Source organism: Chlorocebus sabaeus, chromosome 25, assembly GCF_047675955.1.
Source record: "Chlorocebus sabaeus isolate Y175 chromosome 25, mChlSab1.0.hap1, whole genome shotgun sequence".
NCBI lineage: Eukaryota > Metazoa > Chordata > Mammalia > Primates > Cercopithecidae > Chlorocebus > Chlorocebus sabaeus.
The window spans coordinates 26983094-27009406 of record NC_132928.1 but is presented as its reverse complement, the minus strand read 5'-3'; the positions used below and the strand labels follow the sequence as shown (position 1 = coordinate 27009406).

At 40.3% G+C, this 26313-nt stretch overlaps 1 protein-coding gene across 11 annotated transcripts in view; it reads left to right on the top strand.

Moving 5' to 3' along the window:
* Positions 1-26313, top strand: part of PPP1R12B (protein phosphatase 1 regulatory subunit 12B) — a 237000-nt gene that overhangs the window by 202716 nt on the left and 7971 nt on the right. For 5 of the 11 annotated variants that reach the window (XM_007988927.3, XM_007988925.3, XM_073011634.1 and 2 more), the window contains 5 exons: positions 4985-5001; positions 8788-8932; positions 10512-10616; positions 13862-13915; positions 15224-15274. In XM_007988927.3, the coding sequence (XP_007987118.2) occupies positions 4985-5001; positions 8788-8932; positions 10512-10616; positions 13862-13915; positions 15224-15274 (372 nt within the window). Of the gene's footprint in view, positions 1-4984; positions 5002-8787; positions 8933-10511; positions 10617-13861; positions 13916-15223; positions 15275-21121; positions 26199-26313 lie in introns of those variants that run through there. The other 6 variants (XR_496491.3, XR_496490.3, XM_007988926.3 and 3 more) reach the window with 5 other exon arrangements.

Genomic DNA, 26313 nt, shown 5'->3' with positions numbered 1-26313 from the left:
ATGAAGTCGTGTTAGCCTAACAGTTGATTTGATCTGTGCTTAGTTTGAATGACAGGAGGATGAAGAGAAAAAATTAAAGTTAAGTCTTCTGCATCAATCCAGCCACTCTGCTTCTTTACCCAAGAAACCCCAACTTCTCTCTCCCTAAATCCAACTAGTGTTTTTCATCAAACCCCGGATTATCTAGGGTATCAAGAAGCCAAGCAAAACAATAGTTTCTAGAGGTATTCCACCAGTGAAAATTAGGAAGTATGATCTAAAAACCCAAGCCATTTTATGAGAATTGGGGGAATTAAACATTAAACCCTATATACTTTTAAGCTATCTTGCCTTACTCTTTTTAGGCTAAAAACCTGAAAGGAAGCCATTTCAATTACAATGAGAATAATTCACCCTTAGAAGTCCACTTTTCTTCCTTTTTTGAAATAATATTGTTTGTATTAAGGTAACTGTGTTTCCTCTGCTGCATCCAAATCTCACTAATCTCTGAGGTTTCAGGAGGTTTATATGCTCTCCTCTAATTGGTAGGGTTGATTTTCCTAGGACATTGCTAAGGTTAGCCCCTGAAGGCAATAATATTTAAAAAAAAAAAAAAAAAGGATTCCACATAGCTCCAAAAGTCTGGTAAAAGCTGGAGGGAATTAGAGGTAGTGAGGAAAGATTGAGGATTAACTTGCAAGCTCTGTTTTCTCTAATATCTGGATCTAGGTAAATTGTCTACCACCCTGTCTGCTGGATCACTCATCACCTACACATTTTATAAAAGATCACCCAAAAGTAAATTGTTAACAAGGGATGTTAACAAGCCTTTAAAAGCTAATAAACAACAGACTGTGATGTTTGCTTTCAGTTACTCCTGGCAAGCAGAAGTAAGAGTGTAGGTCATCAACTTCCTAGGTGGCTGTAGGGAACACCTCCTACAGTAAGCCAATAGGGACAAAAACTGGTATGGCAATCACAAGTGTGAGCACTGTTATCATTATCTTCCTCCACGTGCTGTCATTTGTGGAAAAATTAATCTAGGCCTCTTGAAAACCCTGTGGAATCTGCCTTTTCATATCCAGGAACCCTCTGGGCTTTTTCTGATTGCTGCTTGATAGTGCTAACCTATTTTTTGTGTTTTTCAATTTTTAAGTGTTTGTGTTTTATGTCAGCCTCCTCAGTGAAGGTCATACGGTATACACAGCCATACTATGCAGCCATATATCTGAGAACTTTCTTGGCTTAATTGTGCTTCCAGAACATTCTAAATGAAAAGCATTAATGTAATTAAAAAAGTAAAGTAATGGAAATTATTAGCATGCATTGATTTATAGATAATGGCTAAGATTGATGCCTGGTAAAATCCTAATTTCCCTGTTTTAATGGAAAAAAAAAACAAAAACAAAAACTTGTTTCGTCACCATAGAGGCAGCTACCAGAGTCTACACAGCAGAATTTAAAACTAAAGATATAGTAAAATCTTACCCAACAAATAGGATACTTACAAAGAAGAAACTAAAAAAAAAACAAAAAAACAAAAAAAAACAAAACAAAACTCAAGTGAGGTTTCACATTTCAAGAAAAAGTCAGCAAAAAAGCATGATTTAATTGTCAGAAAGTTAGGCCTCAGTCTGTGCACACCATGGAGAAATGGGCTCCTAGTTCAATAGGAGGAAGATAAAGAAGGCCCAAGGGACCAGTTTGATTGTAAACAGGTCATTTTTCCATACCTAAGATGATGCGGAAAGTATATCTTTGAAGAGAGCGTCAAGAATGCTACCCCCATATGAAGGGTATAGTTTGAAGGGTATAGTTCTGTTCTACTCAGAAACACTGAGAGAAGCTAAATGGTCTTCTAAATTATTGTTTCATTTGGTTACATGTGGACTCAATTCCCTGAACCAAAGGTACAAAGTTTTAACTTGGTACTCTAACCAGCATCAATAGCCAATATAATATTTTATTTATTTATTTTTTTTTTGAGACAGAGTCTCACTCTGTCGCCCAGGCTGGAGTACAGTGACGCTATCTCGGCTCACTGCAACCTCCACCTCCTGGGCTCAAGCAATTCTCCTGCCTAAGCTTCCCAAGTAGCTGGGACTACAGGCATATGCCACCACACCCAGCTAATTTTTGTATTTTTCGTAGAGATGTGGTTTTGCCATGTTGGCCAGGCTGGTCTCAAACTCCTGACCTCAAGTGATCCACCTGCCTCAGCCTCCTAAAATGCTGCTATTACAGGCGTAAACCATTGCACCTGGCGTAATACAATATTCTTACAATTTAAAAAATGAAAGCAGAGGAATGGTGAGGGGGAAGCTGACATTTTAAGAGTTCACTTCCTTGTAGTTATCACAGTTGATTCTTACTGTTAGAATAAGTGGTAACTTGCCAAGGTCATATTGCTAGATGTCAGAGCAGAAATTAGAACTCAGGTCTAGCCAAGGCCATCACACTTCTCAGAGCATTAGCAATTCAGTTCAGTTAGTGTTTATTGAACACCTATAGTGTTCTGGCCCTGTAGGTACTAAAAATATAATTAGGAATAAGATGGAATTTTAGTGAAACATTCCCTCCATAACAATATGGTTTTTTAAAAAATGTATGTATCTCTTCTGGGTCTTTGTTATCAGAAAAAAAAAATGTGTGTTTTTGTGTGTTTCTCTAATATGATCCTCCCAAAACTCTTATCTTTTAGGAGGTTTTCTTAGTTGGGGCCAATGGGTTACCACTGTTATCTCCATAAACGTGAGAATACATAGTATGCATTCTCATGTTTTCCCTACATTGCTTCAGGTGAACTTGTTAATTACGTTCACAGTGCTCTCCTGGTTCTGTCATGCAACTTGTTCGGCTTCTTCCTCAGTGCCTCCTCTACAGGGCTCTGCACACAGTGGGTTCTTAAATACAATAAAATGTTTTGCATTTGCTGGTATGGAGTTCAGGCTCAATTATTCACAAGTATTTGACATGTCACAATAAATAGTTTTCCTGGACCATGAATTTTAATTCACCCAGATGCTAGGTCTTCTCACAAAGCTAATGAGTAGCCCATAGCCCAGGATCTCAGCTTCACTTGCATACTTTTTGTTTGTTTGTTTTGTTTTCAGATAAGGCCTCACTCTGTCACTCAGGCTCAAGTGCAGTGGCACAAACACAGCTCACTGCAGCCTTGACCTCTTGTGCTCAAGTGATCCTCCTGCCTCGGCTTTCCATGTAGCATGGATCACAGGTGCACACCACTATGCCCAGCTAACTTTTAAAAAATTATTTTGTAGAGATGTGGTCCTGCCATGTTGCCCAGACTGGTCTTGAACTTCTGGGCTCAAGTGATCCTCCTGCCTCCAAAGTGCTGGGATTACAGGTGTGAGCCTCTGCACCCAGCCCTATATATGTGTTAGTTCTTGAGAGATGATTAAAATGTAGTTTCTTTTTTGAAAAAAGACATCAAGAAAAAAAAACTTCAGGTAAAGTTGAGAAAGTAGGCATTGATAGTGTGGGGTATACATATGAGTGCCACTAGAGATTAGATATATAAATGTGGAACAGAAAAAATGCCTGGAATTGTCCTGAATTTTAGATTTCCAACTTTCAGGATTCTCAGCTCACTGTATGAGAATATACCATATAATTTTCTTAATGAGTCCTAATGATTCCCCTACCTCAAATGGGGGCATATCTCCATGTTCAGAAACCTTCGTTTAGTCCAGTGGTATTTAACCAGGGCTGTACAGCAGAATCACCTGGGGTACTTTTTAAAAATACATATAGGAAGGCTGCGTTCTAGACCTACTGAAACAGAATCTCCAGTACTAAGGTTAGGACATGTACAGTTTGCAAAAGTGTGCAGGATTATTCTGATGAGTATAACCCCTGATTTAAAGACAGATTCTATGAGGAAATGTCATCATTTATCAAGGTGACTCTTATTCAGTCCTCTTTAGTCACACGTGCTGTCACTGTATACTTCTCCTGGACAGCTGTAGGGTGTGGTGTGTTGGGTTGTCCTGCTATGTTGTTTGACAAACCAGTGGCTTCCAGGGACTGTTTAATGCAAAACAGTGTCATTGAGTGACTCCTCAGAAGTTCAAGAATTCATTATCCATTTTGTAGATTATTGGACCTTTGTTTCTCTTCCTCCTCTTGTCTGTCTTGAAGATTTTGTTGTTCTGTAACACTTCATAAAAGAAAATAATTAAGTTTATTTAAACCAATTGAATTTTTATTTGCCAGAGTTCTTTTAAAAAAAAAAAAAAAAAGAAGAAGGGATAGGAGGGTAAAGGTCATCTACAGTAAAAAGTAAATGTCAAACACAGACATAAGCACTTTTTGTTGTTTGATTTGTTTACAATGACCAAGCATACTGGTTGTATCTATAAAACTCCTTTCTTTTGAGACCTCAAGAGTACCTACTTTTTTTTTTTTTTAAACCAGCATCCTAGGGACTAGGATGGGACTTTCTCCCCTCTCCCTTACTCTTCTACTTTCACTAGCGATCTGGGAGAAACTGAGGAAGTCTCCTGAGTTTTCATATTTGTAGTTTATTTGTAGTTGCAGTATTCACTCAGGGCAAGGTTGGGAGTTTGTGAACTGAAGGAAATTAATAGAATGAATGTTGAGATCCAGAGAGGCCAAATGTCACATAGAAAGTCAGTGATAGTCACTCCTAGAACACAAGCTTGGCTAGTTAGTTGGGTGGGGAGTTGGGGCAGTTTTTGATCATTTTACATTTTGCTAACTTCTAGTTTAAAAAGATGCTATCCCTAATACCTCAAATCTAGTGAGTCATGGCATACAAAGAAGTGTGAACTACGGCTAAGTCACCTTTGTGTAGTCAATTTGATTGCTTTTCTTAAATGGCACCCCCATCTCCAGCTGTGAAGTTCAGCCATCTGATTTGAAAAGTGCATTTATAGATGGAAATAATACAAATCAGTCTCTTGCTAATGCTGTTTTCTTTTCTTTTTTCTTTTTTGTTTTTGTTTTTGTCTCCTTTCTCTAGCATGAAAGACTTTCTAGGTAAGAACTCTCCCTGTTATATATGCATGCTTAATACTTGTGAGTGAATGCATGTCTAATTAAACTTAGCGTTATATAGTAATTCAGTAATATTTCTCACATCCTTTCCTTCCTTTTCCTTTTCCACAGCCATCACAATAATTCAGACTTTTATTACCTCCTGCCCAAAGCAATGGAACAAGCTTTTCAATTTACCTTCCTGCTTCCAAATTCTCCTCTTTCCAGTTCACCTTGTAGACTTCTTCTAGATTAATTTTTTTAAAGCACCAGTGTACCAGGCACCATGCTAGGTATTAGGGAAACAACATGAATAAGATAGTATCCTTACCTTCAATTAGCTAACAAGCCCCTGGAGAGACAGATCATTTCAATAGAACATAGTAAGTGCCCATTAGAAGTACAGACAGGTATTCTGAGCACAGAGAAGAGCAATTAACCTAACCTGATGTTCAAATTGAGGTTAGATACTGTTATTTAATAGTGCATCCAGCCAAATACCTGGTACCTAGATGGTGCTCATTAGTAGTTTGTTGAATGAACAAACTAAAGACCTGTTTTGCAATTGCTGAAAAATTAAAAAAGGATATCAAAGTTGGGGGAATGACCCTCTGCAGTTTTTCACCTAGTATCTAAAGGTACAAAACTGATCTTCTGAAAGAAGAAACTAAATAAAAAATAATACACGATGGAGCCAAAAGTTGGAATCTTTCTTCTTCTACTGTTGCTCTGATGGAGAAAGTAAGAGATTGGGAGAAGATATAGTTATGGGACCATAGAGCAAATGAGTTTCCTTATAATTTGTTTGGTATTGAGCTGGTTCTGCCTTATTAATATATTCTAAATTTTATGTATGTTCTTCCTCTGCTTGTCCTCTCACCAGGCAGCAGCTGAGGACAAGTCATTTACTTCTAACCTAGCAGAAAATTACTTAGTTTTGCAAAATTGTTGGAGAGTGGTATTTTGCTGTAGTTAATCTTTTGTGAACTCTCTTGTATTATAATAGCCATTTGTGAAAGGAAACTTTTTCCCACAGACTTCAAAATATGCTGTGAAACTGCCGATTAAAACAGTGAAGCACTAGCTCAAGAATAAACAAAAAGACCTGTGGAACACAATCCATAGCCCCCCAAAAATCACATGTATAAGGTGACTTCATCTCAGTAAGGAAATAATTATTCAATAAGTGAGGAAATAATTATTCAATAAGTGATCATTGGGACAGTTAATTATCTGTTTGAGCAATTATATCTTTCCCTTCAGCAATACCAAAAACAGACGGATTTCAGTTGGATTACAATTTTTAAGAGAAAAGTGTTTTACCATAAAAGTTAGCAGAAGAGAATATTTTATAATCTTTATATAGGAAAAGCCTTTCCAAGTGTGATACCGTTACCGAAAGGGGTCCTGATTCAGACCCCAAGAGAGGGTTCTTGGATCTCATGCAAGAAAGAATTCAGGGAGAATCCATAAAGTGAAAGTAAGTTTATTAAGAAAGTAAAGGAATAAAAGAATAGCTACTCCATAGACAGAGCAACTGGTTGCCCATTTTTATGGTTATTTCTTGTTTATATGCTAAACAAGGGGTGGATTATTCATGCCTCCCCTTTTTAGGCCATATCTTGTAACTTCGTGACTTTGCCATGGCATTTGTAAACTGTCGTGGTGTTGGTGGGAGTGTAGCAGTGAGGATGACCAGAGGACACTCACGGCCATTTTGGCTTTGTGGGTTTTAGCCAGCTTCTTCACTGCAACCTGCTTTATCAGCAAGGTCGTTATGACCTGTATCTTGTGTCAACCTCCTGTCTCTCATCCTGTGACTTAAAAGGCCTTAACCGTCTGGGAATGCAGCCCAGTAGGTCTCAGCCTCATTTTACCCAACCCCTATTCAATATGGAGTTGCTGTGGTTTGAATGTCTCTGACAATACCATAAAGATAAAAATCATCAAATTTAATAATATAAAATTGAAAATCTCTAAGTAAAAGACACTATAAACAGAGACAGAAAGTGAAGTGGGAAAAAAATATTTGCTGCCTATATTAGTTTTAAAAGCCCTACTCTATAGGAGGTTCCCCCACTACTCTAAGAAAAAGATGATTACCCTACTGAACAAAGGCTATGAATTGGCAATTCAGACACAAAAAAAAGGAAAAATAACCAAAGATATTGATTGTTCATAATGATTTTAAAATATTAAAATTAATGACATATATTTCTGTCATCATAAGAAATATTTCTATCATAAGGTAACTAGACAAAGGCACTAAGGTTTATAGATAAGTCTGCTCATTTTAGCGTTGTTTATAATAGCTAAAAAATTTGAAAAATTTAAGTGTCTATCAATAGAAGATTAGTTAAATTATCTTACAGGCATGTAATGGAGAAGACTGCAGTCTTTTTTTTTTTTAAATGAGGCAAATCTATTTTTACTTGGATGGCAAGATGTCCACAATCATAGTGGTAAGTATAGAGAGGAGGAGGAGTTAGACAACAATATATGTTATCTGAATTTATTTATAGAACTATGTATTTTAGCATATTTATAGGCTTGACATTCTGCAAGGATATGAACTAAACAGTTAAAAGTATTATTTCTTAGGCAGGATTATGGGGTGACATTTTCACTTTCTACTTTACATACTTCAGTATTAACTTTTTCTACAACCATATATTGCTTTTATAATCAGGAAACTCAATAGAGATTTCTATTAACAAAAAAAAAAAAAGAAAAAAGAAAAAATGTTTTGAAGAATGTGGGACTTAGCATCTCTGTAAGTGAAAAGTGGCCACTATAGTCATTAGAAGCTAATTACTTTGCCTCTGCTTTCTCTGTGTCATCCTTATTGCTTCTCTATCTCTTCTAATACTTATTTCAGCTTCCCCACCCCCAGCTATGGCAAATAGCTACCACAGGACAGACACATCAGATGCAATTTTCACAGTTGTGACTCTTCAAACCATCCCAGTTCAGGATATGGCACTCTGCAGGGCTGATTTCAGTTTCATATGTGCTGCCTTTTAATTTGGAAAGAGCAAAGTCTGAGAAAAATATAAACCAGCGTTAAGGATTTACGGTGATAGTTGTACACTTAAACAGGTAATCAGCTGAGAGATCCTTCCCTTAATGAACTTACCAATACTGGAAATAAAACCACTATCAACTCTGAGAGCTCAGTTGCTAAAATATGTAGAAATTCTAATCACAGGCACAGCAGTCTTGATGTGGAATATGGATAAGATGGTAGAAAACTAGCTGTTTGGGCACTGTGTTGGTATCCCTAAAATGTTTGGGATTCCAGCAAACCTGTAGAGCACCTTAAAGGCATACGTACCATGCCCTAGTGGCTGTTTCATTCCTATTCAACCTCCAGCTCTAAGTCCATATGTTTCTGATTCATTGACAGTTCATTGTAATCATTTTTCCAAGAGCCATTGAAATTCAAGAAATCTTTAATTTTAAAAGCACACTTTTGAGGGAAGCTGTTCAGTGCTAAACTAATTTGAAAAGCTCTAAGATTTAAGTCAGCACATAGGTCCAAACCACTAATTTTTCAATAAGCTTCATTCTTGGCAAATGATGGTCAGCCTCCCTCTCCAAGCTCGTGCAGTTTAGCCCTGAGGTCTGGGAATGCTGGCAGAGAGATTGAAGGAAAGAATGTTATGAGTTGTTTCTGGCCAGGGCTCTGAAATACTTCTTAGAAAAGGCTCTAACTACCCCTGAGCATTACCTTCCCGCCACTACTTTGTTCTCAAAATCAATTTTTATCTTTAATATTATCTCCCACAGGTTGGAATCAGGAGGTAGTAATCCTACAACCAGTGATTCTTACGGTGACCGGGCTTCAGCAAGAGCCCGTCGGGAGGCCCGGGAGGCCCGTCTAGCCACCCTGACCAGTCGTGTAGAAGAAGACAGCAACAGAGATTATAAAAAAGTAGGGTCTTTATTCAATTTTCTGGTTCTTGGGTGACATGTAAACCTCTCAGCCTTCCTCCACCACACCCAGAAAAATTGCCATAGCTCTGAATAAGCAGAAGAAAAGGCACTTAAGTAATAATAATTCCTTGCAGTTTTCTGGGTTTACTTCACCTCTCCAAAAAGCTAGATAAAGACCCCTTCATATATTGAGGTGTTTTGTTTTTTGTTTTTTGTTTTGTTTTTTTTTTTTTGAGACAAGGTCTCATTGTTATCCAGGCTGAAGTGCAGTGGTGCCATCATAGCTAACTGCCCTCTCAAACTCCTGGATTCATAGGGTCCTCCTACCATAGCCTCCCACATAGCTGGAACTATAGCCATGCCACCACACACGGCTACATTTTTTATTTTTTATTTTTTATGGAGATTGGGTCTCACTATATTGCCCAGACTGGTCTTGAATTCCTGGCCACAAGCAATCTTCCCACCTCAGCATCCCAAAGTGCTGGGATTACAGACGTGAGCCACCATGCCCAGCCATATATTGCTTTTAGTGCAGTAAGTATATAGTTAGAATCAGATATTTAGAAGTGTAGGGAAAAGTAAGAAATTAAGAATATAAAAAGGGTGAAAAACCTAACTCTGTCTCTCTGAGCCCCTGAGAATCATTTGGTAGACTGTTATTTTTAACAAACATATGCTTCTAATAAGGTCCTGTGAATATCAACTAAATACTACTTTGTGTTAGTAAAAAAAAGAAAAAGAAAATTATCATCATTGAAAAGCTCTAAGATTTAAGTCATCACTTTACAGTTTATTTCCTTTGTTCTTGTAGAATAGTACCTAGCTCCAAGAGTAGACTTAAAAACTTTCCCTTTCAGGTGTTTGAGATACCAGGAAAAAATATTTTTGTAAAGAAAATATTTAGGATAGGCATGGTGGTTCATGCCTGTAATCTCAGCACATTGGGAGGGTGAAGTGGGATGATCACTTGAGCCCAGGAGTTCGAGACCAGCCTGGGCAACATAGTGAGTCCCCCATCTCTACAAAAAATAGAAAAATTAGCTGGGCATGGTGGCTCATAGTAGTCCCAGCTACTCAGGAGGCTAAGGTAGGAGGATTGCTTGAGCCTGGGAGTTCAAGGCTGCAGTGAGGGGTGATCGTGCTACTGCACTCCAGCCTGGATGACAGAGCAAGACCCTGTCTCAAAAGGGAATAAAGAATGCTTATTCTGTTAATGTTTTGTTAAACAGAACTTGACTAAAATCAATATACACAGTAGGCTGGTTCCAAAAAAAAAAATTCTGTTTCTCATTGCTCTTTTAAGCAATGAAAATGTCCCATAGGATAAAATGTAATGACTGTTTTTTCCCCAAAGATTAACATTATTGAAGTTGGAGCATCATCATTCTCTTTCTGTTCATCACTTTGAAAAAGCAAGAGACTAGTTGGCTGAATGTACTCTGCTCCCTACTTCCTTCATCTTCTCTATCTACCATATAGTTGTGGCTTGGGGCACAGAGCCCTGGGCATTCTCGTGTGATGAAATGGTGTGAGTTCTAACATGAACCCTGATCCTCTTTTTCCCCCTCCTCTAGCTCTATGAGAGTGCTCTGACTGAAAACCAAAAACTGAAAACAAAACTTCAGGAAGCCCAGCTAGAGCTAGCAGATATAAAATCCAAGCTTGAGAAGGTGACCCAGGTAAGAGGGAAGAAGAAGAAAAAAGATGGAAACCAAGGGTTGATGTAAGGAAGCAAACTGGACTAGGGATCTAAGGGATAAGAAGCAAGATAGAGTCAAGATCAGGCCTTCTCGTGGGCGATGAGATGGAAGCTTCTTAGATTCTAATTTGATTTTAGGTTTCAATCAGTGAACTTAAAATGGAAAACTGGTAATTCAGTGAACAATTCCTGATGGTCTGAATGCTAATAATTAATACTATGGATCATCATCTACTTATTTATTAGTAGAAAAGCATAAACCAGCACTACAAAGCTAGTCCTAGACAGTTCCTCTTGTCCTGTTCATTATGTTTCAGTTCAGTTTATCTACACTTCACCTCTTGGAGAGAGATAAGCAAGACACTATTAAACCTAGGGCAGAGAGGTAACAAATTAAACCTAAAGAAGTAAGTGGTTTGCTTAGGCCATATAACAAATCAAGGGCAAAGGTGGTGCCACGACAGAGGATTAAGGCCCAAAGCAAAGATTCTGTAGCATATGTTATCTCCCCAAGCCATCACTCTTTTTCAGCCTACAAATAAGGAATATTAGTGGCAGAAAGACTGATAAACTATTTCCTCTCACTGCTAGGTTTGATTTAATTAGATGATGCTTTAGAGGATGCTGGAGGTAATAACCTCATCACCAGTGAAACAAACTCTGTAGCTGAAAGCTAAATCAAGCACTACCTTAGGTTATTGCTGAGTTATCAGGAAACCTATTGAGTTATTTCCCTTCTGGAATGCCTGGGGACTTAGAATTTCGAAAGCTGAACTGAAGTAAAAATGACTCTTTACCAGGAACGCTTGAAATGAAAACCAGAGGTGGCTAGTCATTCTGGCAATATGATTGACTATCCAAAAGCAAAGACTAAAATGCTAGGGTTGTACAGTACCAAGTATATGGAGTTTGGAGGGCAGGGGTGTTGATTACCCTCTAAACATCCTATTGTAACCCCTCTGGAATTGGATGAGCAGGAGGGTGCCAACATTTGGAAGACGGCCCCACAGAGCTGTGTAGGACTCCAGCAGGACAGCCAGGACCCTCACTTTCTGGAGAAGGGCTTGCCCAGGTGCAAAATGTGAACTGCCTGTCAGTTTAGAAGAGCCACCCCCTTTTTCCTGATTGTAGTAGCCCAACATGGCTCTACTGGGAATTTCTGAGACTTACTGCAACACAGATAGATAATAACTAGGCTTAAAGTGATTTTGTGAAATAAGAAAAGTAGGTTTCTAAATCTAAAAGAGAAAAATATACACATAGCTATAGCCCTGCCATAGGGCAGGGGGTTAGACTGAATAAATCTTAAGGTCTCTTCTCACTCCAACATTATTGAGCCAGGCAAAAAAAAAAAAAAAAAAAAGTCTCATTCACAGTAGACCCTCAGAAGAAATCTCGGGCTGATTTTTTATTCTGAATGGCACCACATATTGGCAGTGGTTTATAAATACAGATCTTATGCTGGTTCTCATCAGTTATTACTAGGATTGTTTTACAGAAAATTAAGGAGCAGTCATGTGAGGAACCACAGGAAGAGCAGTTTCACCTGCTCCCCACTCTTCTCAGCGGAAGCTTATGACAGCATATGTCTTGACCTTTAGGGGTTCTCAGCGTTTCCACCAGCCCGTGCCTTAGAACAGTGAGCAGTCTAACAAGCTGCTGACATTGACTTGCACAGAGAGCACTGAATGTAAAATCAACCTTTCCAGTTGCTGGGGAAAAGCATTTACTCTCCAGCCAACTGATTTGCTGGGTGTGTCAAAATATACTTAGTTTTGCCAAATACAAGTTATTGAAATTCAGAAGAAATGGTGCTGCTACAAACCAAGTCTCTGATGTTTACCAAAAATGGAGTTGTTTGGCAGGACAGTGGAGGGAGGGCTTCTCAGCCTCACACATTTGTATGGAGACAGTTACCACATGAACATACACGATATTTTTACATAAAAGATCCACCCCAACTCTAAGGGAGTCAAAATTAAAAACAGAACAAACAAAAAAATTAGTTCTTTGTGTATATAAACCTTGAAAATCATGAAATCATCACAACTTCTACAACTCCTCAGGCGTAGGAAGAAAGACTTATGAGGATATGAACAAGCTGTAGGATAGGATCTATTTTTGCATTTTTTAATTTTCCTTCTGCTTCATAGTAGATGCAGGATAAAGGCATACAGCCTTGCCCTTCCAAACAGAAGGCGAAAGCCCAGGACAGGAGCCAGAATTCTGAGTTTTACTGTTAGTTCTGGCCATTCCTTAATTTTTTTTTTTAAAAAAAGAAACTACTGCAAGAAGACCAGCATAATTTCTATATTTATTTAAATGTTGTCTCTGCATGACACTAAGCAAAATAAAAATAATCACTCACCAGTTATTAAATGTCTACTGAATGTAAGAAATTCTGGTGAGTTCTTTGACCCTAAGGCCAAAAGGGACTTAAAGGGTTTTTTATTCCCCTTTTAAAGAAGGATCATTATCTGAGGTTATTCTGTTTTTTTTTGCCATGAGGCTAAATCTTTTCAGCCCCTCTGCAAAATTTAAGTCAAAGATGATCTAAAATAAACATTCTAAATCTTTTATTCAAATAAAATTACCTTATCTGGAAGCCCAATATATAAGACAGATAAAAGTGGACTACCTCAGTTCAAAGCAGGGCAGATGCCATGAATGGACTCCTAACAACCCCTGAAAGCCCACCCACATATGAAAACTGCTGCTCTAAAAGAAAAATGGTATCAATTCCCAAAACAGAAAGAAGAGGGGAAAGGGGATTATTTAGGCAAGTGCCATTGGCCTTAGACTTTCACGCTCAGGAGTTGCCAGCCTTTTAAAGAAAAGCCTTTTTTAAAAAAAAATTCCTCTGGATTGTGATATTACTCATAGAATGAAGAGAGGAGAAGAATGGTGAGATGTAAAATTGTAATTAGCATCGAAGACCTAGAGAGAGAAAGAGAGATTGTGTGTTGTAAGTAATGTCTTTGTAATTTCAGGGAATACTACTACTGCCTTGCCCTCCCCAGAGGGAATCCTGCAAACTTCAGAGAGGTGATAATGTTAGGCCTAGAGATCTCTCAGAACCTGTTTGCTGGGGATCCCTGCTATAGGGGAAGTCCAAAGTTTTACTGTTTATTTCTAGATGTCCAGTAGTGAAGCTGAACTAGACTAGGCGTTCTGTTGGCCCTGAGACAACTTAAATAACAACTGTTTTCCTTCCATTTGCACCAGCAGAAACAAGAAAAGACCTCTGACCGATCATCAGTGCTGGAGATGGAGAAACGGGTATGTGCATGTCTGTTTCCCCCCCACACCCTGTTTCATCTTTTCTTTCTGACTCTCTCCCACTTTGTTGTTCATGCCAATGGAAAAAGTCCATCTTAAGAAGGAGGGAGTTCTGCCACATTCCATTCCCAGCTTGATGATAAATTCTTTTTGTCTGACTCTAGGCAGTAATTTGATTGCTAGTCCTTTTGATTTCCTCAGATGGTCAGTATTTTCCACATATTTAGCCTTAGGGTGGGAAGCGTCCTTGGAAGGTCATATCATACACTGTTCTGACTGTGGGCAGAACTGCATACACACACAACCCATAACATTTTGGTTTACTGTAAATCATTGCATACACACACACACACACACACACATACACACACAAGTCCAAGGTCTCTTTACCCTTTTCATCACCTTGAACAGAAAGGACCCTCTGCCATTTAGGTCTTACGACTTGAAACATGAGCCAACACAGTCTTTCACTCATTTTGACTGAGGGAAGGATTTCTGGTTCAATTGCTGATCTCCTCCCAACTGTACTCAGAATATTATTCTGGGATTTTACATTCTTGGATTGGGAAAATTCAATTAGATTTATTGAGGGACTCTAGCTTTGATTTGGCCCTAGAGATACAATATGTTCCCATCTGTCCTGTTGTTTTCTGTTTAATTTGGAAAGCAGCTAAATTTTACATTTTATTCCTTTGGCCTGTAACCAAACCTCCTTGGTATCCCATCTGATCAAAAACTCCTCATTGGGTTTAGGCTAAACCAAGAGTCAGTTGCTGGGAAAGAGAAATGGAGTGGGAGAGGAGCAACTACAGGGGGAGGGAAGAAACTAGGGGGAGACATGGTGTTTCTTAGACAATGATGTCTACTTCCCGGCTCACCATCTGCTCTCCATCATGAAAGAAGCAGTTTCCCTAGAATTTAGGGAGAGCATTACTGAAGATAATGATGTCTTTTGATCATAGAGAGCAAGGGCCCTAGTCACTTGCAGACATTTGAAATTCTATGAAATCTTCAACCTGCACAGAGTAACTGAATGTCCTGGTCTGTTTGCATATTAGCAAGTTGCTTCTCCATGTATCTACTGATTTTATGATAGGAGATTTAGATAATGTGATTTTTATCAGTGAGGTAGCTCCATCTCACAAATGGCAGGATCAGATAGTGCTCAGATCTCCTGCGTAAGGTTTGCCTGAGTCAGTAGACAAACCTTTGACCATGAATCTGCTGATCATACAGCAGCTGGGAGGCAGCATTTTTACTCCCTTCTGAATTCAATAAATGTTCAACAGTCTCATTGTTCCAAAACAGGAGAGACGAGCCTTGGAGCGCAAAATGTCAGAAATGGAGGAAGAAATGAAGGTATGAAAAGATTTTCTTTCTCTTTGTATGCCTATTCTCTGAATGCCTGCCAAGACTGGATATTTGAGCATAGGCCTGCCCCCTCCAGATTTCACTACAAACGCAATACCTGCAAGAAGAAATGATGTGTAAAAAAGTGAGCATCTCTCTTCAGCCATTTTGTAGGCTCTCTCAGCTCACACAACATCCATTGAGGCCACCTTAAAGGCGTTCTAGGAAAAAATGCTGCCTTTGGTTTAAGGAGAGATCTTGGCAGGCTTGAAACAAACTTGAGTTGAACTTTTAAGGCTTTTCAAGCAGTATCTTTGCCCTCTAGAGGAGAAATGAGAAGACTAGAACAAGTTCTCCAGCTCTGGGAACCTCCCATTAGGTGTCTGGGGAAGCCTGAGCATGGCCATAAGCTTTCCTCCCTGGTGCCCCTCCCAGCCCATCCCTTTGCTGGGAAGAACACAGTTTGAATCATTCTGCAACAGAATAAAAATGTATTCACATATTGATTTCCTGCCCCAGTCCATTTCCTCTGAAATATTCAGGGATGCTTGGCACTCTCCCACTGGAGTAAGCTCATGCCACCAGATACACCTCACAGCTCACTACTTTCCTTTCTCTCCTCACCATGACCTGCAGTGACCATCACCTCTATTAGCCACTTTAATGGACAACTGCCATCCTGGGCAGTTTTGAGTGCTAAGAACTGGAAATCTACCCAAAGGAGTCAATTTGCTGCCATGAGAGGCAGTGAGGCAGTGGGAGGGGAGGAGGGTGAAAGGGGGAAGATGGATACAGAGCTGCAGGGAATATAGAGCTGGTCAGGGTAGCCACCTGGAGATGATTTTGAAACATCTGATTCCTGCAATGCATGATGCCACATGCCCATAATCACTTAGCACCTGCTCAGCATTTTTGTTTCTTCAGGCATCTTATTTTACCAGATACATGATGCCAAGCATTCATTTGGTGAGACAGGTTTCTTCAGCTGGGAAGCTGAAGCACTGGGATAGTATTAGGCAGATCCCCAAATGTCTTTCTATGAGCAAGCATCCCTAGTATGCAATTTGGGAGAGACGTTTATTGTTCCAGTGGCCTAAATGGATTGGTTATTTGTTGGGAAAAAAAAACTTTTTAAGATCCGTTGAGGTTTTAGTTTACACCAGATCCAGTGCTCATAATCAATCCTGTTACTCTATAATTCCAGAATGAAGGAGAAATCTTGAGCCTTGCCCCTGCATTTCCTACCACTATCCCAAGGCTGTAACTGTAACATTCACATAGAATTATAAGCAATACCTGCTTGTATCTCAAACATTTTAAATCTTCCAAGTTGATTCAAAGCACCAAGAAATAGAAATCATAAGTAATTGATTCTCCTGAAATGGTGGAACAGTATGCCCTAGCACCTAAACTTCTCCATCTTGTGATTTTTTTCAAACACACCTTACTACCACACAGAAGTATTCTCTCCCACTTAGAGCAGTGACTTATTAGAGATAACCAGTTCTTTTAATTTTTAAGAGATGGAGTCTCGCTATGTTGCCCTGGACTTGAACTCCTGGGCTCAAACGATCCTCCCATCTCATCCTGCTGAGTAGCTGGGACTACAGGCACATGCCACCACACCCAGCTGAGCTAACCGTTTCTTCACGAGTGAATATCCACAGCTCCTTGTTGCATGGAGGCTTCTCCATTTTTGAAACCTCCTGAGTTATACCATCTGTACTCTGCTGTTAGGCAGCTGTCAGTGTTGCTTATTAAGAAATGGCCTAAATGCTGATCTAGAGCATGTAATTGAGGCCAAAGCTAGAACCTTCCAAGGAGTACCTGGGAGCCCAAAGCCAGCCTCCACCCACCAGTCATGGGGCTCTGTGTCACATCCAAGCAGACCCACACACAATAATCCAGAAAGTGGTCAAATTAGAGAAATTGAGGCCCTTTCTTATTTCTGTTCCAATTCTAAATTGGGAATTATGGAAGCCCCTTCAGTGGTTCTAGTTGCTCTCAATTCTGTAGGTTGAGATAGGCTTACATTTTTTCTCTGTCTCTTTATATTATCAGTCTATGATTTCCTCAACTAGATCATAAGTTACTTCGTTTCCTCAAGAGATTATAACATATGAAAGTGTTTGCTTTCCCCAGCCATAAGCCATTTGCCAGCAACTCTAAAATCAATTGTTTAAATTATCAAGTGGAGCCAGATCATGAATGTTTAGTCTCCAAACCAATAGGTAAGTTGTTTTGAGACTGATTTTTTTCCTTTTTATTTTTATTTTATTTTATTTTTTTTTTTTTGAGATAGAGCCTCACTCTGTAATACAAACCTGAGTGCAGTGGCTCAGTGTTGGCTTACTGCAACATTTGCCTCTAGGCAGATTCAATTGCTCAAGCAATTTTCCTGTCTCAACCTCCCAAGGAGCTGGGACTAGAGGTGTGTGCCACCACACCCAGTTAATTTTTTTGTATTTTTAGTAGAGACAGGGTTTTACCATGTTGCCCTGGATAGTCTCGAACTCCTGAGCTCAGGTGATCCACCTGCCTTGGCCTCCCAAAGTGCCGTGATTACAGGCGTGAGCCACCACGCCCGGCCAAGACTGATGTTTTTTTTAGTTAAAACATTCACTGATTCAGTCAGTCAGTGTCCATTATTCTCCATTATCCATTACAGAGCCAAATGAAGAAGAAATGCCTGTAAACTCTAAAGCCCCTAAACACTGCTCAAATCAAAGCCCCATGCTAGATTTGCAGCTCGTCCAGCACCCCCTAGAGGACTAAGGGGGAGAAGCATCTGTGCCTTTGCATTCTCACCAGTTTTATGTTTCTGTCTGTACCTACTTGAAGGCAAAACCTTCAAAGACACAGATATATAAATATAAAATTGGTATCACTGGCCCTAAATGAGTCGAAGAAAATACTTGTTTAGCTATCAAGCTCTTCATTCAGACTATGGTTTATGGTGACCAACATTGCTAGAGTGATTAATGGCCAAAATCTCCCTGTACTAGGCAACCAAAGGTACAGGTGACTTTCTTGCTGAACTGGGACCCAGTAGAGCTTGGGGCCAGTTGGTCATGTTTGTTGCATGTTCATTTTGTACAGATGCTCAAACCTCCTTGGGGCAATCAGTAGGGAACAGTAGAGGGGGCTAATATCCAGTGAACCCTTAAAAATACAGTAGGTTACTCAAGGAAAGAAAGTGACTTCAGTCCTATTTTTCTAACTCTACCAAATAAAGTACAAAGGCCAGGTGAAATGGGGGGACCATGAGATGGGCTAACCCAGATGTATATGTGGCTCTGTGGTTATGAGGTGTGTTGTATCTTTCTTGGCTTTTATTGGAAAGGTAAGTATTTAGGAATTCTTGTCAGGAGAAACTCCACCCAGATCCTCGATTGGAGTAGGATTATATGCCAACTTCTGACAGGGGTGCATGTCAGTGTGAGCTGTGCCAGGCCTGCACCTGGTCTTGGCCCACATCAGATGTGATTACTTCTCTACTGCATCCTCCATTCAGCATCAGCCTCCTTGTCAGATCTCCCCTTCCTTTCCTAGGTCCTTGCATGAGAGGGACCCAGCAACCAATTCCCTTTTAGATTGATCCTGGAATTTTTATTTTTATTTGGAAAGATGACTAGCTGACCCTGCTCCTTAGCCCTGCCCTTGCCCATTCTGTGCTGGACCCTGCCCCTTCTCCTCTCCTCCTTGCCTTGCCTTGTTTTCAATACTGCTTCCCAAAGAACATTCCACCAGATTGTTTCCTGCCTCTCTCCCTCATGCTTGATAACTTCCAAAGTCTTTCACCTTGATCTGCTTATACTCACTCGTTAAATTGAGTCACTTTCATCATTCATGTCGTTAATGTTATTCCCTGGGAGGCAAGTACCACTTCATACAATGACAATTGTTTGACAATGATTATATTGAAAGCTTTGTTCCAGTGTCAACATCAAAGAAGGGTGAGAGCCAGGGACTTTCCATTGGTTTTTAAATTTGGTCCCTGCCCATTGCTTTAATCTTTTCCATATGCTGTACCATGATCTCCCTCCTGTATCCTCACCATGGCCAAGATGCTTACAGTGAGCAAAGAAGATTGCCCAGTCCTCACCCTCCAATGGCTACATGAGACAGTTTGGCTAGCCTACCTTTATTCCAAGGTGGTCATTCTTTCTCTTTGGGAAAAGAGAGATTCAGCAGTTTGTCTCTGCTTGTTTTTCCTTTTCACTGTTTTTCCCCTTCATGCTACCTTTCATTTTCTTGCTTCTTCACTCCCAAACAACTATGACTCCACTAATCTTTCATTTCTATCCTTCCCATCATATAGATATGAGAGACTTTTCTCTGATACCTGGCCACCTTTCTGTAGTCATTATAACCCACAGGATTGTCCATCCTCATACATGAAACCCTATTTGCATAAAAAATCATTACTCTCCTCCCAAAGAGTTGATGGTCTCAGTTTCGGGGCAGTGCAGATGACTACTTAGGAAGGACAGTAGCAGAGTCGGTAGGCCTTTGATATAATTCCATTTATTAAAGTCTTTAAGTGTCTTATGGAATATGGGGTATCAGGAAGAATGTCTGTGGACTGGTTATTCTGTTCCACTTGCAACACTGACAGACACACAGGGCTGGACTAGCACATTGGTCCAACTAGTTTCATTATCATTGGACATTTGTGATTTCTCCAGCTTTTTTGCACAGCTATAATTTCCAGAGTATGAGTCTGTTTATGAACACCTTTAAGCAGCTCCCAAACTGCTTGAACTGAGACAAAGAAAGCACGGTTAGCTGTGAATTTAGTGATGCATATAATCATATAGCAGGTCAGAGACAGGTTAGCAGTTATTGGATCCTGAAACAATCTCTCTGGACTGCAGAGGAAAACTAGCAGGGTTAATGAAGCTTCCTACAAAGCAGGTTAGAGGACGATCCAGAGAGCTGACAGTTCTTTCTTATTTGGGTATGTGTCACTTTAACCTTCTAAACAGTACATGCCCTGGCCAAAAAAAAAAAAAAAAAGTGCTTAAATAATAGCCCTCTCTTTTATTTTCCTTGTTTTATTTTTTTTAAATAAATGAGGCCAAGTGCAGTGGCCCACACCTGTAATCCTAGCACTTTGGGAGGCTAAGGCAGGAGGATTGCTTGACCTCAGGAATTTGGGACCAGCTTGGGCTACATGGCGAACTCCTGTCTCTACAAAAAATATAAAAATTAGCCACGTATGGTGGTGCATGCCTGTAGTCCCAGCTACTTTAGGAGGCTGAGGTGGGAAGATGGCTTAAGCCTGGGAGGCAGATGTTTCAGTTTTGTGCCACTGCACTCCAGCCAATGTGACAGAGTCAGACCCTACCTCAGATAAATAAACAAACAACGTGAGGGTAAAGAGCTGAGTATGGGGGGAAGGTTAGAGGAAGGGAGAGAGAAAGGGGCAGCAGCTAGATTTAAGAACACACCAAGTCCTCAGCTCTAATCTCAGTCATGATGAAGGGTCCCTGAAGTTATGCCTCAACCATGTTAATTTGGTTCAGAAGGCTCCAAGCCACATGCTGGGCTTTCATACTCAAAAGCAATCCATATGTGCCTTTTGAGAGCCTGGCGGTTATATTCATATGGCATATTTAGATCTTAGCCAAGAATCAGACACAGCTCTCCTTCCCTGTTGCTTTTCTCCATCATCCTTCCACCTGCCCCCCATTTGCTCCATGACTGCTGCCTTTCTCATTTCCTTTCTTGCATGCAAACTAAAAACAAAAACAAAAAGTCACGTGATTTCTTTGTCCTACTTTTCTCTCCTCTGGTCTGTCTTGTCTCTCTCTGTCTTGTCTGTCTGTCCTTTTCATGTCTCACTCTCTACAGAACCTCCACCAGCTAAAACAGATTCAAACCTTGAAGCAGATGAACGAGCAACTGCAGGCTGAGAACAGGGCCCTGACCCGAGTGGTGGCCAGACTCTCGGAGTCCGTCGAGTCCTCGGACACCCAGGAGCTCTAGTTCTTGTCCCTCCTCTCCAACTCACTTCCCTCCTCCACTACTCCAGGCAGGTTCAGTCTTCTTGTTAGTCCCAGAAGCTCTGTGCTCATCCCCTCCATCCGAGCCTCCATATGCAGGTTCCTGTAAGGCTTGTTTATCTGCAGATGGAAGCAGCCAGGACTGAGATCATAGAATGGGACTTAACAACCTAGGTCAAGGGAGGCAGTGAGACCTCAACTGGGCTACCAGTATATTCATTTGGTAAGGTCACCACATTACCTTCTCTTCCCCTAGAGACCGAGTATGAATTTGTTCACTCAGCTACACATAGGTATACACAGTATATGCATATACCTATGTACATACACATGTACATATTTCATTGACAGGGTCATTGCCAAATGGAGATTGATCTTTCTTAGACAATAGTAACCCAAGTGCAACCCGTTCCCCTGGAGCAGTTGGGGTTGGGCCTTGGGTAACCAACGTCAGGGGCTCTCAGTCTTGGCTGCAAGAAACATCTAGGAGCTTTTAACATATACCTGTGGGTATATTTTAAACATATACATAGCTTTTAGCATATACACATGTCTGGGTCCGTCCCCAAATAATCAATGGTCTGGGTTGAGACCCAGGCATCAGTATTTTTTCAAAGCTCTCCTGTTGATTCTTTGTACAACCGTGGTTAAGAATCATAACCCTTTGGATACCAGACGGTCCTCATGGGTGACAACATTACTGATGGAGAGGACTAAAACTCAAGGTTGGAACTGTTCCTGCCCAGCTCCACTACCAGCAAAAACACTCTCCATCCCACTATTCAAGCATAATTGGATAAGCATTCTTTGCCGCCTTCTGCGGCAGTCTTTGCTTTCTTCTCCCTCCTTAGGAGGCATATCGCTCATTCCTGTCACAAATCTTTGGGCCCTAGAGATGTGCCCCTCCCTGTCCTTAGTGTGTGGGCTGTGAGGCAGAACACAGCCTATATAAATGAGACCCTCATGGAGCCAGGCCCTCCCTAATGGGGCCAGCTTTGCAAAGGAGATGGCAGGCAGTGGAGCAGAGATCAGAGATTTATTTTCAACTGAGAACCAAAACTGTGCTTGGCAAACTAGAGCCTTTCCCTGGCTATGGATCTGAAAGACAAGCTCACAGACAACTGGTTTTTCTGTCTCAAGATGGTATGATGGGGTCACCACTCCTCTGAGATGAATTTTTAATTGTCAGCAACAACCTAATTAGTCCTGGCCAGAGCCTGTTCTTTCTTTCAGCCTATTTGCTTTTGCCTTCAGGGTTAGTAGCTGGCAACTAATATCCACTAGAACTGAATCACCCGAATTATCATAGGACTGAGCTAATATCCCGCTGTAGATGCTGTCATAGGCAGAAAGAAAATTGAAAGAAGTCCTACTATGGCCTGGCTGTAAGCAGCCACTGTTAGGTCCAGACTCCATGCTTTAACGTTAGCCTCAAGATTCCTGGAAATTTTTACTTAGGGCAAACTAGGGACCCCCCAAAAAAATGTCCCAGTTATTTTTAGTATCCCTTTGTTGCAAGATTGTATAGGATATGGGGCAAAACTAGATCTCATGCTTTCAGTAGTTAATAACCTTAACAGTTGTCATTTATTAAGGCCTGTGCTGAATACTTTATATAGTTTTTCTCATTTTTTCTCCAAAACCATTATTGTAAAAATGAAAAAAAAACTGAGTCACAGATTAAATAACTTGTCCAAGGTCACTCCGAGAGTAAGTGATAGAACCAAAATTCAAACCAAACATGTCAGGTTCCAGAGTGCAAACTTTTCACCACTGTAATATAAGCTGTCTGCATATTTGGCACAGTTTTCACCATTTGTTAAGCATACGGCCCAAACAATGCAAGAAGGATCTATTGAGCGACTACACTGTGCCCCCAGTATTACAGCTGAGGGAGGAAGGGCAGCATTCTGCTTTCTCAGCACTGTGACTTCCTTGTCAAAGCCTAACTTCTGAAGAGCCATTTACCTACCAAAAGATTTTGCTGCCGTGAAGAAAGCCATTGCCTGGTATATGACCATAGCAAGGGTTAGCAAACTGTGACCCACCAGTATGGCCCATAAGCCATACAAATAGTCAAAAAAGAAATCAAAAGAAGAATAATATTTTACAACATATAAACACAAACATTATATGGAATTCAAATTTCAATGTCCAAAATAAAAGTTTTATTGGAACTGAACCATACTCCTTTGTTTACATATTATCGTTATGTCTGTGGGTGCTTTTGTGCTACAACAGCAGAGCTGAAGAGTAGCAACAGAGACTGTTTGACCTGCAAATCCTAAGATACTTGTTGTCTGGCATTTTACAAAAAAAGCTTGCCGATTCTTGCCAGAAGGAAGGATGAGATAACTAAGCCAAACTGGCAGTGCAATCGAGAGATTTTGCTCTACCTTTTTTTTTTTTTTTAATAGTTCCCTGGAAAAATCATCTTATCTCAGCATGTAGAGCAAACCACTTACCAACAAAATACCAGAGGGAACTCCCTTCCCACTTTCCTTGTAGTTAAAAGCAAGACAGCTCATGTAAGACTCATCCTGAGTCCCTCTCAACCTACGACTAACCTTGCCCTATGTCTCTGAAGCTTTAGGACCCCTGTAGCCCCTTCCTCTTTAACACATTCCTCAAAGACTGTAAGAAGTAATAGTTGAGAAATGTGTACTTAATTTTATTTGCCCAGGGTATCTTTAACACCAAATTGTGGTAAGCTCGGAACTTACAAATTAAGAAACAAAGATCCAGAGATTTAAAATGATAAAGCTTTGTTAAACTTCATACTTATATCGTACTTTCACATATGTTCTTATTTAACCATTATTTAACTTCAAGTGGATATCAGATAACACTGTTCATTTCCCCCTCCTCTGAGTTTGAACTTTGTGAGGCTTTCACCCTGCCTTGATTTCTACATTCCACCTCTTACACTTTTTGCCACTCCCTTTAGATGTCAATTGTAGTATGTTGCAGCTGCAAAACTGCCTTGTCCAAATTTTTTTTCAAGGAATTGAGTTCTTAATGTGGAAATAAATCACTAAAACTCTACAAGACTCTACAAGTTGTTTATACATTTTTTTAAGGCAGCTCAGTTCTGATTTGATGAGCTGCTAAGCAGGGAAATGTAATCCATTGCCATATATAGCTTCTTCCTACCTATGGAATCCTATTATGGAAATGTGGCTTTCACAGTCTCACTTATACCCAAGCTGCAGCCCCAGGATGGGGCATTAAAGAGCAGATTGAACACGGAAACATGAGGCCACCCTGGGTTTTTTCTAAAATCTCATTGAAATGAGTTTCCAAGCATTCAGTCTGGTAGACAAGGCTACAGGGATAGAGGAATGAAGGAGAGGGCAGCCAGACCTGCTTTGATTAAATCAGAGGTAGGAGACCAGGGTCAAAGGATTGCAACTTTATTTTTATATTTTCTGGATCAGAGTCTTCTTAATGAAGTTTGCAGATTATTTGCCTGCCCTCCCACAGTCATGAGAAGACTCACAGTGATTGTAGGAACACTCAATATCGCAAAGCTGAGTATGTATGTCAACACACTTCCACATTTGTTACCTCCTGTGAGCCTCGCAGAGTCCCTACCGTAGGAGAGAGTAGGACAGGGACTGTTGTTCTTATAGAAGTACAAAAATAGAAATGCAGAGAAGGTGAGTGATCTGCCTAAAGTAATAGATCACTAGTGACAAAGACAATGCTGGAATTTCAGTTTCTAGGCGTCAAACATTTTTGGTGTTTTGTTTTCCATCCCACGTGTAATAAAAGAAGGATCTTTGGAGTCAGGCACATTGGGATTCAGTATTAGCTTTGCTGGGTGCCTTGAACTAGTTCTGGCACTTTTCATTTCCTCATTTGTAGAAATCGGGATAACAACTGTATCATAGTCTCATGAGGCACTAGGGAGACCCTCTAGTACAGTGCCGTCCACATTATAGATACTCTGTAATTTTCCTTTTATTTCCCTAATACAAATTATGTATCTGTGATGCATATTTGTGTACATACACATATATTTATATAATTTAACCTATATATTCCCTGAGAGATCAAGGAAACAGATTATATTCCTTAAGGCACAGTTAGATCTCCTAAGTGGTTAATAGCAGAGCCAGAGCTAGAACTAAATAGGCCTCATAACACCTCAGCCCAGGTACCCTTTACTGGGGGCATTACCTGCCCCTGGGGTCCTGTAGGTTTAAATGACTAGTCAAAGGACACCTGTATTGAACAGATACAAATGCAGCTTTCTGTAGCCTGCATAGTGGTGATACATTTACCCGCTGTCCTAAATTGCTCTTGCTGCCAGTGGGACCCACACATAAACTGTACCCTTATCAACATCCCATTAGGATTTTTCAGATGCACAGCGTACTTGTCAAAAGTGCCTGATCATGTAACAAAGACTTGGACTTCAGGATGGGACTTGAGGCTATTAGTTTTCCTTTTTTTCACAAGTTAGACAACAGTATGTGTAATGTTCCAAGATGGCAGAACTGAAAAAATTGAGTTTCCACTCCCTCCCCTGCCTGACAAGCATCTATTTCTGTGAATTACAATGCCATCCCCTAAAACTGCTGATAAGGCCTCTGGGTATCCTTTGGTGACTGTCAGTGGGGAGCTTTGGCAAGGATTAAATACATGCCTAGTGTTCACTGTGCCTGACAGCTCTGTGACTGTAAGTTTTCTGAGTTTTAATGGTTGAAAGTGGATATGTATAGTATGGCCAGCGAGAATTTGGAGGATTATTCACCGAAGGCACCAAGTGGAGGACCCTTAAATCATCTTGTGCATATTGGCAGGAAAGCTGAGTGCTGCCTCTGTGGCCTTTGCTCTTGTTTTTGATGAGATGTGAAGCAGTATCCTCCTTTAACTCTTCTAGTTGACCACCACCCCCTTTCTGAATTCTTTCCCTATGTCCTCACTAGCCCATTTTGGCTCTCTCCCCGATTTCTTTAGACTAGGGGTGAGTTTAAGGGCAGGAGAAATTGAAAGTGGTTACTGATTCAATAGAATGAAAGGATATACAGTGTG